General features: G+C 37.5%; 1 protein-coding gene across 2 annotated transcripts in view; it reads left to right on the top strand.

The window, feature by feature from the left end:
• The window catches only part of NDUFS4 (NADH:ubiquinone oxidoreductase subunit S4), a 107742-nt gene that overhangs the window by 73083 nt on the left and 14289 nt on the right, over positions 1-20370 (top strand). For both annotated transcript variants that reach the window (XM_080803457.1, XM_080803458.1), the window contains exon 4: positions 13011-13084. In XM_080803457.1, coding sequence (XP_080659583.1) covers positions 13011-13084 — 74 coding nt within the window. The remainder of the gene's footprint in view (positions 1-13010; positions 13085-20370) is intronic.

The following is a 20370-nucleotide window of genomic DNA, read 5'->3' as shown; positions in this document are numbered from 1 at the left end:
ATTATATTTTATTTGGCAAAATAATATACAGGCGGAATTTTTTAGGTGTCCATAGTCAGTGTTTGAAATGTCATTATTACTCTCTCTCTCTCTCTCTTTTTTAAGTTTTATTTGAGAGAGTGAGAGAGCACAGCAGAGGGAGAGGAAGAAGCATACTCCCTGCTGAGCAGGGAGCCCAGTGCAGGGAAGGGATCAATTCCAGGATCTGGGATCATGATCTGAACTGACTGGACTGAACAGACTGAACCACCCAGACACCCCTGAAATGTCATAATTACCTTTTCAGTCACATGAGATTTTAATGTTTTCTTCTATATATGCAAGACTCAACAACTGTACTATTTATTGATGCCATTTGCATAGTTTTGTTAATAAATCTAACAATCAAATTGGCTTTATTTAGTGATTTATGAATCAGGTACGATCCCATCTAGCTAATAGAAAGGAGCTCTAAAGAACTATGCAAAATGGAAGGCTTGGGTTTTTTGTTTGTTTTTAATTTTATTTTTAAGTAGTCTCTACACCCACCACATGGCACTTGAACTCACAACCCTGGGATCAAAAGTCAGTCACATTCTATACTAACAGAGACAGCCAGGCACCCCCAGAATGGAAGACTTTTATTGGCAGAAGGGGTAGAGACAAGGAAAGCACAGATCACCTCATCTTTCTTGGGGACAGTAGGGGTCTGTTAGGTGGATTACCTCATTGTTGTTGACTAGGAAATTCTAGGATTGACTAGTTTAAGATTATATTTCTGGGAGAGGTTGACACTACAGTTAGGTTACATATGAAGTCTTGCTTTGTTGATGTGAGGCTTAGCACAAGTGACTCCATTTTGGGCCATTTTTTTTTTTTTTTTTTTAACAATCCCTCCTCTCCCCCAATCCCCTGCCCCCGCCCCAGTTAGAATTAGACTCTTAGCTTAACTGAGAGATACAATTAAAATTTAAGGCATTAGCATTACTCCCAGCTACCACTTTGAAGTACTCACAGCTTTTATTGATCCTTTGTGTGGTATATGTAGGTCTTGATCCCTTTGACAGACTCCGACTTCAGGTTCATAATTTTTAAGTTGGTTATTCTTTTTGTTCCTTTTTGATGTTTCGTTCTTAGGGAGAACATTTGCTTCAGTGGGTAGAGGCTACAAACGTGCATTTATTTAAAGCCTTGAAGAATATGGCATGCCAGGGAAGGCTGCTATGGTTATAATAAGCTAGATAATTCCCAGTGTTTCGATTGGATTTTTGAACCATAGTCTCCAAGACCCAAACCAATCAAAATCAATTGAAGTCAAAGATTCCATGGAAGGAATCACCTTTTTACACCAAGTGGCTTTCTCAGTGATCTTATTTAACTAAGTTTCAACTTCCTCAGAAGTGGTAATCCATAACAGGTGTTGTTGACCAGGGAAGTAGAGTCCTGCCAAAGGAAGTGAATCCTGAATGCCTCCCAGTAATTCCCATCTTAATCTGTGGCTCCAGACTGGAAAGGTGACAGCTATGGAAGCCAGTAATATTTTAATTGTCTGTAGACCACACAGGCACTTTTATTCTGCTTACCCTTGCCTGTGTCCCTTTCTTTATATAGAGCCTGGATGCAAAGTTCTTCAAGTTTTGAGGTTTTCAACAAAAGACATGGAAATGAACCAAGGGGTCTCTAGTATATAGATCAGAGTTTTTGATGACAAAAAGAGAGGTTTTACATAAGAGACTCTTAATCTCACAAAACAAACTGAGGGTTGCCTGGGGGAGGAGGGTATGGAGAGGGTGGTTGGGTTATGGACATTGGGGAGGATATGTGCTATGGTGAGTGCTATGAAGTGTGTAAGCCTGATGATTCACAGACCTGTACCCCTGGGGCAAATAATACATTATATGTTAATTAAAACAAAAAAAGAGAGGGTTTTAGCTTAAGTATAACGTCTTGATTTGGCGTCTTAGGAGGAAATAGCATACATCAGTGTCACCTACTTCTCTACTTCAATTTGTTTTGAAGGTTTCCAATGTTTTTATGGGAGAGATGTTAAGCGAAGCCTTTTTAAGCTGTGAAATATATGGCTGAGGTTCTAGTCCTTGTAGTTTGTCTGCCGTTTGGTGGTGAGGAGAAAATGGGATAGCCCCTTCCAAGGAGATTCAAGGGCTATCTTTGGACTTAGTGATTCCAAGGGTGGGAGAAAATTGAAAATATTACTGTGGAAAGTTGTAGCCAGATATTTGAGGAAACTAGAAAAATTCAGTATCTAGTCCAGTTTACAGGCATATAACAAAACCTCAAAAATAGTTAATAGGACAAGAATCTAACACTTAAAAAATGCAGACATTATCTTACTTTCTACAATGAACTCCACTTTTTTTTTTAAAAAACCAAAGATAATTACAGTAAAACAAATTTGTTTACAGTAAACTTGGCCTGATTATTTTTATAAGTACAGTGAGAATAGTGATTGACCATATAAGTTTTTTTTGAAGACTGCTTTGCTGGAACTTTTCATAAGGAATCTTTGAACTCTCCAAAGCTTCTAATGGACTTGCCATCAGATTTTATTTCCAGAACCATTCCAGTCAAAGCCTTGGTGACAAAGCCAATATTTCCAGTTGTGCCTTGTTATAAGGAGAATAGATTTTTATTTAAGCTGTGTAAATAATTAACTATATTATTATGAAAAGAATATACATGGGGTGCCTGGGTTGCTCAGTTGGTTAAGCAGCCATCTCATGATCTCAGCTCAGGTCTTGATGTCAGGGTCGTTTGTTCAAGTCCTGCTTTGGGCTGCACATTGGTCATGGAGCCTACTTAAAAAAAGGAATACTCAAGAATTTCATCTTTATTTACAAAGGTATACTTTACCAAACTGTGGTAAGTCATAAATAGTTTAAGGTAAAAAGTTTTGCAAAATCTGGAAAAACAAAACATTAAAGAACCAGCAATATTTCAAACAAGAAATGATAAAAAATAAATTTTCCTCATTCATTCCTGTTACTAATTCTTTGTTTTTTTAAGTAGGCTCTTTGCCCAACACAGGGCTTGACTCACTGCTGTGAGAGCTGCATGTGCCCTACCCACCATGTTATTAATTTTTGAATACAGTTTTTTCTAATAGTTCTGGAAATTCCTGCCCAGTTCAGTTTTATGATTTTAGTTATCAGAAACCTATACTTGTCAGGGCATCTGGCTGACTCAGTCAGTAGAGCATATAACTCTTGATCTTGGGGTTGTAAGTTTGAGCCCACAATGGGTATAGAGATTACTTTAAAAAAAAAAAAAATCTTAAAAAAAGAAACCTGTACTTCTCAAAATCCTTTCCATGAATCTCCTTGAAAATGTAGCACTTTAGCAGGAATATTTAAGCATCAGAGTAAAACAACATCTCTCTCAATGACAAGACTTAAAAATGTCTGTGGTTAAGTCCCTTATAATGGAATTGACAAGGAAATTTGGTTATTTTTGTGTTACACAATATTTTAAGATAATAAGTAGAATTATGAGCGATAACATTATACCAGGATATCAGATTTCTAAGAATTTCATATAATTTTTAGAACACTTAAAATCCGTACCTGTGTAAATACAACATAAAGAAGGCTTAATATTTTATTTGACTATGCTTCTCCTGTCATTTAACACACCAAATAAGCCTAATTAGTTTAACATCTCTCTTTTTATAAGGAGAGAATACAGATCTTTTCTAGTTTTCCAGGGACCCCTAGAAAATCCTCAGTTTAGCTCAAGGTCAAAAATACTTCATTTGGAGTTTAATTTGTGGGAAGTTGATTAAAAATATCATAGATTAAGAAACACTCCATCAGGGGCACCTGGGTGGCTTAGTGGGTTAAAGCCTCTGCCTTCAGCTCAGATCATGATCCCAGGGTCCTGGGATCAAGCCCCACATTGGGCTCTCTGCTTGGCAGGGAGCCTGTTTCCTCCTCTCTCTCTCTCTGCCTGCCTCTCTGCCTACTTGTGATCTCGATCTGTCAAATAAATAAAATCTTTAAAAAACAAAAAACACTCCATCAAGTAGGATCATAGATTACTGTGAAACAATAGTTATCCAGTTAACCATAAATTAAAGACTTGGGGGGCAAATACAAAAAGTTAAATCATTGTAAAATAATAACCTTAGTTGTTCTAATAGGGAAGATTCAGTGTTCTTAATTAAAGACCTGATAAAAACACCATGAAACATATGAAATTATTTTGAGATGATAAAATCTTTGTTTTCTAGGCAGATTACTTTAAAAGGGAAAGGAAAAAGAAATTTTTAGTCTCTTATCAAAAGCAAACCAGTAGTCCAAGAAAACTTTTTCCTTTTCACAGAGAAAAAAACACATTCTAATTTAGCACTAGTTTGTTTATTTAATTTATTCAGAGAGTACACATGAGTAGGGGAGGGGCAGAGGCAGAGAGAATATCTTTTTTTTTCTTTAAGATTTTATTTATATATTTGACAGAAAGAGCGCCTGCGCACAAGCAGGCAGAGCAACAGGCAAAGGGAGAGGGAGAAGCAGGCTCCCTGCCCAGCAAGGAACCGGATGTGGGACTCAATCCTAGGACCCTGGCTTCGTGACCCAAGCCAAAGGCAGCCGCTTAACAGACTGAGCCACCCAGGTATCTTGGAGAGAAAATCTTAAGCAGGCTTCACACTCAGTGTGGAGCCTGACACAGGGCAAGATCTCATGATTCTGAGATCATGACCTGTGCCGAAATCAAGAATCAGATGCTTAAGGGACTGAGCCACCTCGGTGCCCCTATGCTAGCTTACCATAAAACACCTTCACCTAAATTTATTCTACCTTCACCTAAATTTATTCTAATCTTAGCCAGTCTTGACCATGCCTAATGTTCCTGTCCAAAGATTCCTTTTCCTCAAACTTTAGTGGCTTTAATTACATATATTGGAATTTTTAACCGTAGAAACCTTAAAATAAAGTAGGCTCTGTGCCCAGCGTGGGGCTTAAACTCATGACCCTGATGAGATCAAAAGTTGCAAGCTCTACCAATTGGCAAGTGCCCCTAAAAATCTTAATTTTTTTTTGAAGATTTTATGTATTTAATTGAGAGTAAGAAAGCACAAGAACGGGGAGGGTCAGAGGGAGAAGAAGACTTGCAGGGAGCCTGATGTGGAACTCAATCCTTGGATTCTGGGACTGTGACCTGAGCTGAAGGCAGTGGCTTAACCAACTGAGCCACCCAGATGCCCTAAAAATCTTAACTTTTAATGAAAATAAAGAAGTAAATAGTTATGAATTTTTTTTTCTTTACTCTAGCACTCTGTGAATTGGTAGACTCATAAATACTTTTTATTGTTTCTGGAAATGCATGTTTTCTTGTAGTAAATTTCTCAGACACAAAACATGTTTATTAATAGATCCAAATACTTATAGTTCCTCTGTAAAAGGGAGCCAAAGTAATCGGAATACAGATAAACCTGTATTCAGTAATTAATATTTCAGTTTTATTTGTAAATGTTCTATGTATTTAATGATCCTCCATCACTTAATTTAACACAACTTTAAGGTTTCAGGTTAACAAAAAGATTTGGGGAAACGATTTTAAAAATTCATCAAAAAACTTTTATCCTGCTTTCATCTATTTAATTCGCTTGTTCTTGGGACAACTGGTTGGCTCATTTAATTAAGCATCCAACTATTGGTTTTGGCTCCATTCATGATCCTAGAGTCATGAGATTGAGCCCCAAGTAGGGCTCCACAATCAGTGAGGAGTGTGCTTGGGATTTTGTCTCTCCTTCTGCCCCTCCCCACTCTCATGCAGGTGCGTGCTCTAAAATAAATAAATGTTTAATTCACTCATTCTCAATAATTATATTTAGATAACTTATGAAAATTCATCATATTGTTACTTTTCTTGCTGACAAGTTCTGTAACAGAGATAATGTGAACATATTTGACTACTAAGCCCAAGTAGAATAAAAGTTGTATGTCTGCATTACATTCACTATTGATAACTTTAAAGACCTATTTTAATTAAACCAACAAGCTTAAATTAGCTTTGATGCTGAATATGATTAATATGAAAAGCATTGGGTTAGTTTCTCTTTATATCTGAGAAATTTAGGGATACCTTAATTCAAAAAATGCTTAATTTTCTTTAAACCAATTAAAGAGAGCTCTTTTACAAATTAATTTTACCAATACCATCTAGATAAAAAAAAAGCTGTAACACATATATTTAGACACATGTAGACATACAGACAGATGTAATGGAGAACTTACAACTTCTGTTTTAAAATTACTGCCATGAATCAGGTACAGTAATACACAACTCACTAAGTATATATAAAAGAAGTTGGATCTAAGTTCTTTTTCTAGTAGGTAGAATAAGTTAAGTTTACCTGCTCAGTTGGCTAAATATTTTTTACTAATATTTCTGGAGGAAACATCTACTTCACTTGAGCTGATGTTGACAGATTTACATAGGACCTTTTTTTTTTTTTAATTATTTAATTTTTTATTTGACAGAGAAATCACAAGTAGGCAGAGAGGCAGGCAGATAGGAAGGGAGAAGCAGGCTCCCTGCTGAGCAGAGAGCCCGATGTGGGGCTCGATCCCAGGATCCCGGGATCATGACCCGAGCCGAAGGCAGAGGCTTAACCCACTGAGCCACCCAGGTGCCCCTACATAGGACCTTTGAGGATACTTTTTTCTGGTCCCCCAGTTGATTACAAATGAAACATCAACCCTTGGGCCATTGTTTTGATTGTGGGCCCCTAGGAAGGTGTGGTGTGGGGGACCCAGATGCCTGGCCTTGGAGCTATTGTAGCTGTAAGGCCAGTAGCTTGGCAGACCTTTGTTTGTGGTGGTGTTCCCCAGTTCTTTGAAAATGCTCATCTATTAACCACAAGTTCAGTAAGTTGTCTCCTATCATGTTTTCTGCTTATTTATCAATCCACTAATCTCAGGAAATAATCCATTTACAAATAGGGCAGCTAGAGCAAATTGGGTGATCTCCTTTATTATATGGAGCCCCAGAATGCTATAGGAAGGAACCTTCCAAGTGGGCTTAAAGTCTGCGGCAGATTCATCTTTGAATAATTTACCAATTAATGTGAATGGGTCGGATTCTGGGAGTGGCTTTTAAAGATCAATCGGCTGTTCTGTACACCTTTTCTAGTCCACAAAGCGATTAGGTTAAAGGTTAAGGATCCTGGATATCGTCCTTGATATAAGTTGTGGGCTTCACCAAGTCCCACCGGCATGTGCACAAACTTACAAGATCTGGCAGCCTGGGGGCATAGGCCCTCATAATGACCCTAATAAATTCTTCAGAAAACTTTGGGGATCCTCCTTGGGTTTAGGAAATTCTTTAACTATGGTTTTTAGTTTCGTCTTTGACCAGGGAGTGAGTCACCCTGCAGCCTCAGGTGATTTTATCATAAAAGGTAACCTTTTAATAGTCTCATCAGAGTGGAATGGCTGTTCAGATATAGGATTAATAGAATGTTGAATACTCAGATAAAGGAAGATTAGGGGGAGCAATAGAAATCATGTCAGTTTTACTTCTTTTAAGTACCTCTTGTGTCTTTAATTTTTCATTAGCCTTTTGCTTCACTTTTTTAAATGAAGCAATTTGATACGTTTTGCAAGCTTCTGAATACCAATTAAAACACATATCCCATTCTAAGTTTGTTCACTTCAGGAACCCCTGTTTTCAAGTGGATTTCTTAAATGAATGATCTCATCTAATTGGAATGTTTGCCGTAATGGCCGTTGTAATTCCAGGTTGTCTCTAATAAAATTTTGACGTTTTTCTAGATATTTAAAGCTTCTGAGACTATAGTTCTTAGATAAAATATGCAGGTGTGCCAGAAGGTGGCATGCCTAACTTTTTAGAATTTAAGGATCTCCCTCTCTCTACCCCCCTCCCCCCCCCCCCCCCCCCCCGCAAGCTGAGCCTTTGGGTCTCAGAGCCAAACTAATACCTAAAAGGGATGTGCTGCTGCATTGGGGATTTTGTGGTATTTTGCAGTATACCTCATTGCACAGAAATTTTCTTGAGGTTGGCAGTGATACAGTGTCAATCTAATCCATTCTGCAACCAACTTATACAAACCTGGGAATCTTTGAGTTTGGTGGTGAATATTCTAGAAGCTTTTGAGTTCTTAACATGTTCCCACTGATTCTTGGAGCTTTTTGGCTTCCAGCATCCCCACTAGCATTAACCTTTACACAACACAAGACAGACACATATACCTTAATATATTGGCAGTAACCAAGAGATGTTACTGTGTCCTGGCCATGAGATAGCCCTTTGTGTACCACCAGTATTTTCCATCATGGAACCTTGGACTGGGGAAAGAATTGAACTAGCAAATACCAACAAACGGGGTCTGGAGGCTCCGTATCAGTGGGAAACTGCAACTGCCACTAACAGTTCCCATATGGCTCTTGGGACAGAATCAAGAACTAGGGGTTTTCACCAATTAAACCGGAATTCCAGAATTGTGATGTTATCTATCAGCAGCTCCCAACATGGGACTGACTAGTAAGTAAGTTAGCTTGAGATTGATAGAGAGTGGAGCTCAGAATCAAGAAGAACTTACCCATGGCTCTTGGAAATGGTGAAAAAGACCAAGAACTCAAGGGTTTGTGGGTACCATACACCTGTCACTCATTGTCTCTGAATGCCATCAGAAAGTTGCTTCAGATCCAACTGCTGCCATTAAATTGGTTAAAAACAAAATTCAGCTGAGTAAATTTAAAGAACAAATTGGTTTTATTCAGTGATTCCTGAATCCGGCAGCATTCCATCTAACAAATAGAAAAGCTTCTAAATGGTGTGTGAAATGAAAGACTTACAGGAAGAAGGGGGCAAGGACAAGGAAAGAGCTGATTATCTCACCTCTCTGGTATTCCAGATTAATTCTTTTAAGATTACATTCCTGAGAGAAATTGAAATTGCAGTTATGTTAAAGTGAAGTCTTGATTTGCTGATGTGGGGCCAAGTACAAGTGACTCCATTTTGGGCCTGTTGTCTTTTTGTAACAGTTTTCAGTTGGGGTTATTATGCATAATACTAAAATGAAGATTCTTGTACATATCTTCTGGTGAACCTATGACTTCATATTAATATGCTAATTAATCCCTGATCCAGCCAATTTCTATTAAGAAGTTTAAATCTGAAAAAAAGGAAAAGAAAAAAAGTTATTCCGTTAATTCTCTATCCTTATGCCTATCCACTTAATGACACTGGTAATGTGATGAGTTTTGCTCTAGAAGATAGTTAATTTTGAATAGATTACCTTGAGTTTGTGGAGGATTTACTTTATGCTTTGTTAGGTGGGTCTCTTTCAGTTTTACTCTGGTCTTGGTCCTAAAACATAGTGTTAAAAAAATAACAAGGCATGGGGGCACCTGGGTGGCTCAGTTGGTTGAGTGTCTCACTCTTGGTATCAGCTCAGGTCTTGATCTCAGGGTCATGAGTTCAAGCTCCAGGTTGGGCTCTATGCTGGGTGTGGAGCCTACTTAAAATAAAAATAATAAAAAGGCATGGCCCTTTTGAGGTTTCAGTGGAAAGCACAAGGCTCTTACCAAGTCCTTCTATCTCCGTAGAACTTCAAACTCAGTCTCCCCTGTAGCAAGGAAACAGCTGCTGAAATCTCTGCTTAGTTCTTTCAGCCTTCTCAGCTATTGTTTTAGAGCCTTAAACATTTGTGTGCAGTTCAGAAGTTCCCTCCTCTGCAGATTCCTCCTTTTCACTGTTTCCTCCCCTAACTTTCTAGCTGCTCTGGCAATCCTAAACTCCTATCTCCAGATTGCCTGTGCTGGTAAGACTATGGCTTTCTGCTTGAGTTCTTGATGGTCCTAACGTCTGGACCAGAGCGTACCTTTAGAGGAAAAACTATCAACTGGATCTAATCCTCTGTGGCTTCCTCCTTTCAAAAGTTGAATCCTCCATTTTCATTCCTGCTTTTGGCCACTCTGTTCCCTTCATGCAGTTGGGCTTTTTTATTGTCTGTAGTTTATTATGTAATTGTTAGGCAGATAAGTCTGATTTAATGGTAGGTAAATCTGCCATTACCCAAATTGGAACCTCAGTAATTAGGAATTGAGCAAATGAAGTTTAAAAATATAAGTAAAGATTGAAAAGAGAGTTTATTTATACTTAGAGGAGGGTAGGATGTAAATGATTCATGGAAAAGATTCATTGTAAACCATGAGAGATATTTGGGATGGACTTCTATATGCTGAGATAGTGACCTCTCTCTATTCCTAGTGGAAGGAACAGACTGAGCTGGTGGGAACTTATAGGCTACATTTAGAGAAATACTTAGCAATCTGTTTGACTAGTTGGTTACCTCCAAGGGGAATAATTAAAAAGACTGGAAACTGTGTTCTGATCATATTGTAGAAGTGCTTGAATGCTAAAGTATAAGAGATTTAGAAATTCTTTTGGTAGACAATGGGAACTATTTTAAGTTTTATTAATTTTTTTAAAAGGTTTTATTTATTTGACAGAGAGACAGCAAGAGAGGGAATACAAGCAGGGGGAGTAGGAGAGGGAGAAGCAATCTTCCTGCTGAGCAGGGAGCCCGATGGGGGCCTAATCCCAGGACCCTTGGATCAGGACCCAAGCCGAAGAAGGCAGCCGCCTCATGACTGAGCCACCCAGGCACCCCTCTTTTTTTTTTTTTTAATTAAGACTTTATTTTATTTATTTGACAAACAGAGATCACAAGTAGGCAGAGAGGCAGACAGAGCGAGAGGGGAAAGCAGGCTCCCTACTGAGCAGAGAGCCCGATGCGGGGCTCCATCCCAGGACCCTGAGATCATGACCTGAGCCAAAGGCGGAGGGGCTTTAACCGACTGAGCCACCCAGGTGCCTCCTTCTTTTAAGTTTTAAAGTTGGACAATGAGTTTGAGAGTCGAACTTTAGGAAAGTTAATCTGACAACATGGTGAAGTGTAGATTGGAGTTGAGGAGGAGGAAAGATTAGTTAGGAACGTATAGCACTTTGGGTAAGGATAAGAAAGGGTGAAAGCTGCTTGTGGCAATATACTTAGAAAAGAACTTCAAAATATAGGAGATGGAGAATAGGAATAGAAATGGAATGGCTGGAAAAATGTTGACTTATTGATGCAGGTTGTTACTGTTCAACCTATGTAATTTTTCCTAAATAAAGTGAGAAAAATAAAGGCTATACTACCTTTACAGATTATAGAGCTCTTGGCTCCTGAGTTTTCCCTACGGTTTTTCTGTTTTGCTTCCTGTTCTCAACTAAGCTAACATGAATGTCAGCACTCATCATATTATAGGATCAGGGGCTCCTAGGTGGCACAGTTAAGCATCTGACTTGGTTTCAGCTCAGGTCCTGATCTCAGGGTTGTGGGATCCAGCCCACTGTTGGGCTCAGTGGGGAGGGAGTCTGCTGGAAATTCTCCCTCTCCCTCTGACCCTTCTGCTCATTCCCTCTCTCTAAAATAAATCTTAAAAAAAAAAAATTAACTGGGGGTACCTGAGTGGCTCAGTTGGTTAAGCGTCTGCCTTCAGTCCAGGTCATGATCCCAGTATCCTGGGATCCAGCCCTGCTTCAGGCTCCTTGCTCAGCAGGGCACCTGCTTCTCCCTCTCCCTGCTGCTCTCCCTGCTTGTGCTCTCTGTCAAATAAATAATCTTTTAAAAAAATTAAAAATAGGGGCACCTGGGTGGCTCAGTGGGTTAAGCCGCTGCCTTCGGCTCAGGTCATGATCTCAGAGTCCTGGGATCGAGCCCCACATCGGGCTCTCTGCTCAGCGGGGAGCCTGCTTCCCCCTGCCCCCTCTGCCTACTTGTGATCTGTCAAATAAATAAAATCTTTTTAAAAAATTAAAAATAAAAATTACTGGATATTTATGTTGACATTTCTGTTCTCAGTATAGTTTATCTAAACTATCGACTGGGAAATCATATGTGCTTCGAAAAGGAGGGATCAATATAAAATTGTGTTATTGGTACTAATACAGCTAACCAATGGGAAGCTCTTTTTCTTAAGCAGCAATAATTTGTGGATCTTCATTTCAGTGAGGGTTACTTCTTGTATATTCTCTCCCTGTATATCTCGTGTCTTCTCATTATCCATATTACATCCTAAATGTTTACTTTCTTACTTCCACATTTCTAAATGATGTTTCACAGAATGTTGTATTCGCTTTTGAGAGATTCATAATAAACATTTGTAGCAGTGTTCTACCTTTTTTTTTTTTTTTTTTTTAAGATTTTTATTTGACAGAGAGAGACACAGCAAGAGAGGGAACACAAGCAGGGGGAGTAGGAAAGGGAGAAGCAGACTTCTGGCTGAGCAGGGAGCCTGACGCGGGGCTCGATCCCAGGACCCTGGGATCATGACCTGAGCCAAAGGCAGACACTTAACGACTGAGCCCCCTGGGCGCCCCAGTGTTCTACCTTTTTATAAATGTACTAATAAAAGTGATATTTCTGAAATTATGTGATATTTTGTACATTTTTTTAAGATTCTGTGTAGACTTGTAAACATTATCACTAATCCTAGGTTGAAAAACTCAATTAGATGTTGATTCTTGGAGCTTTATTTTTTCATGGGGCCATATGCTTAATTATTGTATGTAATGATGGAAGGTTCATTTAGATGTTATTGCCATCTGTTTTTTGAGATAATGATGATTCCAGTTGCACTCACTAGTAGATTTCTTGGTATTGAATTTATAAAGTCAATTTGAGAATTCCTTTGGGATTTTTAAATTCAATTAAATTTTTTTTTGAAGAGTTCAATAAATGATTTTATTAAGGACTAAAAATAGCTGAATGTCTTTATAGTTACAAATTTTTTAATTTGACAGTACGGTTAGAAAAATCTCAGTTTAATACAGGGAAATATATTAAAAAAGTTAACATTTTAAAATAAAGTATTTCATTAGTAGTATACTTATCTGATATTATAGCAAGTATTTATTTTCTAAACATTTTACTTTACTTAAATAAGCCTTTTTTCCCTGCCAAAGCTTAATGTTAAATCCTGGAAAAAAATTGTTTCTTACAGGGCTGATCCCTTGTCCAACATGGTTCTAACCTTCAGTACTAAAGAAGACGCAGCTGCCTTTGCAGAAAAAAATGGTATGTTTGGTCTGTTTTTGTTTTGCTTTGACAAGTGAAATCAAGATATGATTTTATGTTCTTGACCTTAATCAGAACCAGGCAGGAATATAGAATTTGAGTTGAAAGACATCTTGTAGTATGTCTAATCTAGTGGTTTTTAGATTTTTTTATACCATCAAAACACCTTCCCCCTCCAAAAACTAAAATGGAATCACCACATAACATGTAAAAGCCAAAATGCCCTAATTAGAAATAGAGGCAGGGAGTAAAACTTATTTATCTCCTACCTTGATCATGGCTTGCTCTACAAAATCACTGATACTTAATTTTTAAACTCTAGTTGAATGTCTCATAAAGCAGCCTATTCCACTTTTGAGACCTCTGTTTATTCTTACTTTGACCCAAAATCTCAAATCTATAATTCTATCTCGTAGCTCTTTAATTATTTGGAAAATAGTTATCATTACCTTATTCTTTAATTTTCCTTAAAATTCCTTAAAGTACCTTAAAATTTCATGTAAGCCTAAATGTTTGTGGGTCACTTTTCTACATATGGTGAGTATAACACCAAGGATAATCTCACTTTACGATTAGATTAATGCAGCCTAAGAGGGTATTAGTTTTTGAGATAGCCACCTAAAACTATTGTTTATATTGATATTACTATCAACAAAAAAATACAGATTTTTTTTTTCTCCATTATCTATTAAGCCATGCAACCTGGTAGTGAAGAGAGGTTTTGGAGTCAGTCCAGTCTGAATTCTGATCCTTATTATGCCACTTAGACTCTATATGATTTTGGATTAATTTCATAATGAACTTAATGTTTTCTCATTGTTGAAATCATGATAGTTTACTCATAGTCTACCTAATCTAGTACCTGATACATAACAGATACTTAGTAACTATTGGTTCTGACCCTTACCTCTCTTCATCTGCTATTTCTGCTGTTTCTCTCTCTCGGATTTGCTAGCACTACTGTGTATTTGTACCTAATACATTCTTCTTTTCTAAATGGTCAGTTGAATTTGAATCTGAGTTATCTGTTTGAATGAGATAATGTCTACTTAAGTATATTTTTACTTTAAGACAATACATAAATGTAAAAGGTTATTACTGTTATCTAACATATTTGACTTATAAATGTGAAAGCACTGTAAAGCTTATTATCTAAGATATTTGCTTTTTATTTTTTTATAGATTACCATTATCTCCATTTTTTTTTTTAAAGATTTTATTTATCAGATAGAGATCACAAGTAGGCAGAGAGGCAGGCGGGGGGGGGGGGGTGCGGGGGGGGGGAGCAGGCTCCCTGCCGAGCAGAGAGCCTGATGTGGGGCTGGATCCCAGGACGCTGGGATCATGACCTGAGCCGAAGGCAGAGGTTTTAACCCACTGAGCCATCCAGGTGCCCCAGATATTTGCTTTTTAAATATTTTACCCTTAGTATTATATAGCTTGTGATTAAGAGTGTGAGGCTAAAGTGCCTGGGCTTGGATCCATGTTGGTCTCTTACTATTTGTATGTCTTTGTACTTCTTTTTTCTCCTATGTACAATGGGCATTGTTATGAGGATTGAATTAGTTAATAGAAGTGTTTAGAACATAAGTAAGAACATAGTTAAGTTTAATTGTATATAAGTTTATCCTATTCTTTTTAGACTTTTTAAAATCTGAAAAAAAAATTTGTAAGTAAAGCTTCTTACTAAAACATGTTCTTGGCAGTTTCAAAATTTCTTAATTACAGAATTATTCTCAAAGTGGTCATAGTCTTTAAAATATTTTTTGATTTAAATTACTTTTTAATTAAACTGTAATATAGCTTATCAAAAACAGTTCTATAAATGTTTTCCATCTTTGCAGCCTACCATATTTTGTGTCTGACACCTTCAAAATTATTCATTTGAGGTTTGCAATGTGAGTTTAATAACAGGAAATCTAATTAAATTGTTAAATCTCTGGTTAATGTCTAAGTGGTCACCAGGACTGCATGACTACAGTTGCCATGTGAATTGCAGGTGTGAACTAGCCACTGCTGCTGTTGAAATCACATGCTTTCCCACTCCGATTTCTGCCTCCCTGGGAAAGAAAATTGAAGAACATTATCAAAGTCAATAGTGTAACTTGCAAAAGCTTTGGCGATAGTATCTTATAATACTATAGGCTAACAGTGGATCAGGAATTTTGACATACAAGGTAGTAGGAACCATATCCATCTTAGTCACTGCCTTGTCCCCAGCACCTAGCATAATACCTACATAATGGACATAGGTTATCTGGTAAAATTACTGACTTTCTAAAATACATTCTCTACTTAAAAATTGAAACCAGTCTCATCTCCTGGGAGAGTTCTCACTGATTATTCCATCCTTAAATTCACTATAATACTTGTGATCTGCCTCATTTATCTAAACATTCAGCATTGTATATTATATATAAAGAGACTTTATAAAGTCCAGTTTCTCCAGTTATTGAGGCAGCAGGTCTAAGCGAATCATTGAAATGGTACAGAATCATTGGGGTGGGGGATCTTTTCCAACTACCCATATCTCTTGGGTAGGTGGATAGTGGTAGGAATATTCAGAAGGTTTCCCTCTCCCCTCACACCTAATAACATTTTGTTGTGAGCTAATGCTGTTGAAGGTTGGGTTGACTTAAGGATATTAAGCTCATGGGCCAACTCATACAGTTTTATTTCTTTACTTTCTAGCCCAATAACTTATTCATTATATGCTCTAGAGGGAAAATTTGTTTTTGTTGATATCGTTGATTCTGTGTTGATAATAAAAAAATCTTGCAAAAGTTATCCATTTAGGAATATTAAATGTTTGCCTTTCAGTAGTGTCAAGAAACAGGTTAGGGAAAATCTGCCTTAAAAAAAAAAAAGATAGTTTGTATACTCAGGGACTGCTCTTTCATCCCCTTTCTTAGGTTTCTTGTTTTCCTTACTTCTAAATGGTTTTGAGAATCAGTACAATGATATTATTAAGAATCAGTACAATGAAGAACAAGATTTTCAGATTCATTTGCTTCCTAGAAATTTTTAATGCCTTCTGATTATATTTTGGTCTCAGGTAATGAGTATCATCATCACAAAGTTAACATTCATAAGCACTAAGGCTTGAGTTTGTCACTCTGCTAAGTGCTTTTCATTTGTCCCATTTAATCCTCACTGCAACTCTGTGAAACAGGAACAATTATCATCCCATTTTGTAGATCAAAGAAACTGAGGTTTTAGAGGCATTAATTAACATTAGTTAACAAGGTCATTATACCTGTAAGTGAATGAACAAGTTTTATTTGAACACAGTTGTATTCTTTCATTTATGTATTGTCTATAACTGTTCTTCAGCTGCAATAGTAAAATTAAATAATTGTAATAGAGACCATAAAAGCCCCCAAAGTCTAAAAATATTTTCTATTTGGCCATTTACAGAATTTATTTACTAATTTATGGTCTAAACCATTATATAGAAATACACATATACACAGTCTTAAATATCAAGACCCTTCTGTGACATTTTTCTAAACACAAAATAATCTTTTTTTTTTTTTAAACATCTTGGAAGGGACTGTGCTTAAGAGATAGATGTCTCAAAATTCAGAGTTCTTCACAAGGGCACCTGGCTGGCTCATTTGGTAGAGCATGCAACTTTTGATCTTGGGGTTGTGAATTCAAGCCCCACGTTGAGTGTGGAGATTACTTAAAATCTAAACAGGGGTGCCTGGGTGGCTCAGTTGGTTAAGCCACTGCCTTCAGCTCAGGTCATGATCCCATCCCGGAGTCCTGGGATGAGTCTTGCATTAGGCTCCTGGCTTAGCGGGGAGCCTGCTTCTCCTTCCAACCCTCTACCCTCTCGTGCTGTTTCTCTCTCTATTTCAAATAAATAAATAAAATCTTTTTAAAAAAACTAAACAACAACAAAAAGCAAAGTTCTTCACAATATAAACACATCACTAGGTCAGTGAGAAGCATGGACCTAGCTTTTTTTGTGTGTCCCAACTCTTTGTCCTGCCCTTATCCCCAGGCTTGTTGCATATTTTCTTCCATCTACAACTTTACTCATGCTGTTGTTCCTTTTCATGCTTAGTCCTGCCAAGAACTACAACCTACCCCTTAGAATACAGTTTAAACATTAACTCTTTCCTGCTCCCTTTTCTTATTCCCCTTTCCCACCTCCATCTCCCAACCTTTACTGGATGTGCTTTCTCTTTCTTTTAATTTACACAGTAATTTTTTCCTTTCTTACAGCTTTTACAATACAGTTTTGTACTTTTTTTTTTTTAAAGATTTTATATATTCATTTGACAGACAGAGATCACAAGTAGGCAGAGAAGCAGGCAGAGAGAGGAGGAAGCAGGCTCCCTGCTGAGCAGAGAGCCCGATGTGGGGCTGGATCCCAGGACCCTGGGATCATGACCTGAGCCGAAGGCAGAGGCTTTAACCCACTGAGCCACCCAGGCGCCCCCAGTTTTGTACTTTTCGTATTGCATTCCGTCAAACATTATTGTTGCTGGCACTGGGGGCTAGGCTGTGGGGATCAGTAGTTAAATAAGGCATGTCCTTGTACTCAAACTAATATTTTATTCCTCCTACTGGATTATAAGCACCTACATGGAAAAAAACACCCAGTCCCACTCATCTTTTAATATACTTAATAAATATTTGGTGAGTTTGAACTGTACCTGTAGTGATGTTATAAATTATTTTCCAAATCACGTTTTAAACTTTTTTAAAATCACTTTAAATTAATTTGGCTACTTGTTCTTTCAGAAGAACTGTTACTTCCCCATAACTAGAAATCTGGAGAAAGAAAATTTATAGAACGATTAGCAATTTCTTCTATTTTAGTGTTCGTAAAATACAACCAATATTTCTCTAATATGGAGCTTATCTTGAGTTTATTAACAGATAAACTTAAGAGGATTACTCCATAATGTTAGAGCTGTTTTCCAAGGTGTAAGTTACTTGTTATAAACTTTTTTTTAAGGATACAGAGACCTGGAAATTAATAAAACAAGACTAAGATTAATCACGTAGCTCTTAACTGATAAGACCCAAGTTCCTAGATTCTAAGTTCAGTATTTTTTATATGATACTGTGCTGCTAGTAGATCTTAAAAATTGATCATTATGATGTAGGAAATGATTGGGGTTCGGAGCTACAGCAGAGAAAAGAACTCTTGAGATGTCTTTGGTATAAAAAAGTGGTTTTATTAAAGCATGGGGACAGGACCCTTGGGCAGAAGAAGCTGCACTTTGGTTGTGATGGGTGACTGATTATATACTTTCAAGTTGGGAGGGGGTTAGGGACAGCATAAGCGTCTAAGGAATTTTAGAAACAAGGTTTCCAGGATCCTGAGGGGGCTAGCTATTGTTAGGAAAAGGTCATTTATTACTGTTGGGTAATAACTCAGTCCTGAGACACTTCCGATGTATTTCCATGGGCCATATGCTTGAAGGGTGATTGGAGGTTAGAGATAAAGTTTTCAAAAGAGTTTTTTTTTTTTTAATATTAAGACTTACGGGATTCTTGGGGGGTTGGGATAAGATTGCCATTTGCCTTTAGGGAAGTGTCAACATTGAGGCCGCTAAGCTCCTTAAGGAAGGTCACTCCTGCCTGTTTCAAGGACTTGTCAGTGGGCTGTAGGCAGTCAGGAAATTTTAAGTTTTTTCTTTTGCCTTTGTTTCCCACATGATTTAGGTCAGCACTGTCCAGTATGGTACCCACATATGACTATATAGCACTTGAAATGTGTCTGGTTCAAGTTGAAATGTGCTGTAAGTATAGAATATACACTATTTCAAAGACTAGGTATAAAAATTATCTAAAGTTTCTGTACTGATTACATATTTAAGTGATAATATTTTGGATATATATTGGACTAGGAAAATACGATTAAAATATTTCCTAGTCATTTTTTAAAGTGGCTCCTAGGAAATTTAAAATTATACTGGGGCAGCTGGCTGGTTCAGTTAGAAGTGTGTACAGCTGTTGATCTTGGGCTCATGAGTTTGAGCACCACATTGGGTGTAGAGATTACTTATATAAATAAATAGATAAACTTTAAGATAAAGTTATTTTAAAGTTTTATGTAATTCACATTTTTCTGTTGGACAGCACTGATCTATATAGTACTTAGCAATGCACAAAATATACATTCTACACATATTCTAAAGATTTCACTAATAAATATTCTGTAATGAATGTAAGAAATAGGAAAACCTTATCCAACTTTGAAAACCTCACATTTTATATATATATATATTTTTTTTTTTTAAAGATTTTTTTGTTTATTTGACAGAGATCACAAGCAAGCAGAGAGGCATGCCTAGCGGGGGTGGGGGCGGTAGGCGGGAAAGCAGGCTCCCTGCTGAGCAGAGAGTCCGTGGGGCTCAATTCCAGGACCCCCGAGACCATGACCCATGCCAAAGGCAGGGGCTTAACCCACTGAGCCACCCAGGCGCCCCTACATTTTATATTTCTAAGAAATATAGTTCTGTTCTTTATTCTTACCCCGTATGAATCCAGAATAAGTGGAAACTCTTATGTTACATGTAATATAATAATGAAATAAAATAGCTAAAAGAGACCTAAATTATACCACAAGATCCCATTAATCACCCATTTTTCATTTCTTAACCATAAAAGGTATTGTGCAGGTTCATCTTTTTATATAAGAATTTTATGTAAGAATATATAATTTCTGAGACTAAAAGAAGTTCTCTTCCTCCTGCTATTAATAACTCCTGTAACTACCCTCCCTGCTTCTGTTTTGGTTAGGTCTCTCTTCTCACAGGATCTCACTACAGAGGACTGATTCTGTGAAACTAGGGAGTGGGAAAGAAGAAAAGATTGAATGGCCTCCCTGTGGCTTTTTCCCCTGCTCCCTACCTTCCACTACTCCAAATTTTACTTCTCAACCTTCCCCAACATACACACTAAGTAAAGAAGATATAAATACCCCTGTGTCTTTTGGCTTTAACCCCAGGGCCTCATCCTGAAGGTCTCTCTTTGAGCTCAGCAAATATTCCAGAGGAACTCTTCAAAGATAACCTTTCTTTGTAAAAAGAGAAAAGAGTATCTGGGGTTTCCTCTGAAATGTAGATGAACCTCACTTTAGTTCTTTGTGTACTGAAAAGACCCACCTTTCTCACCCATTGTGGCTTTTGTCTTTCCTAGTGTTTCATGATAGGGTTGAGGGCGGGGAGGAGAAGCTGCATCAACGGAGAAAGGAGGAGTAAGATAGTTGTGGAAAAATGTCGATGGTGGAAGGCTAGGATCTACTACCATTTACATGCTAA

This window comes from Martes martes (genome assembly GCF_963455335.1).
Source record: "Martes martes genome assembly, chromosome: 5".
NCBI lineage: Eukaryota > Metazoa > Chordata > Mammalia > Carnivora > Mustelidae > Martes > Martes martes.
Note: the sequence above shows the minus strand (reverse complement) of the source record. Positions and strands in the feature narration are given on the sequence as shown.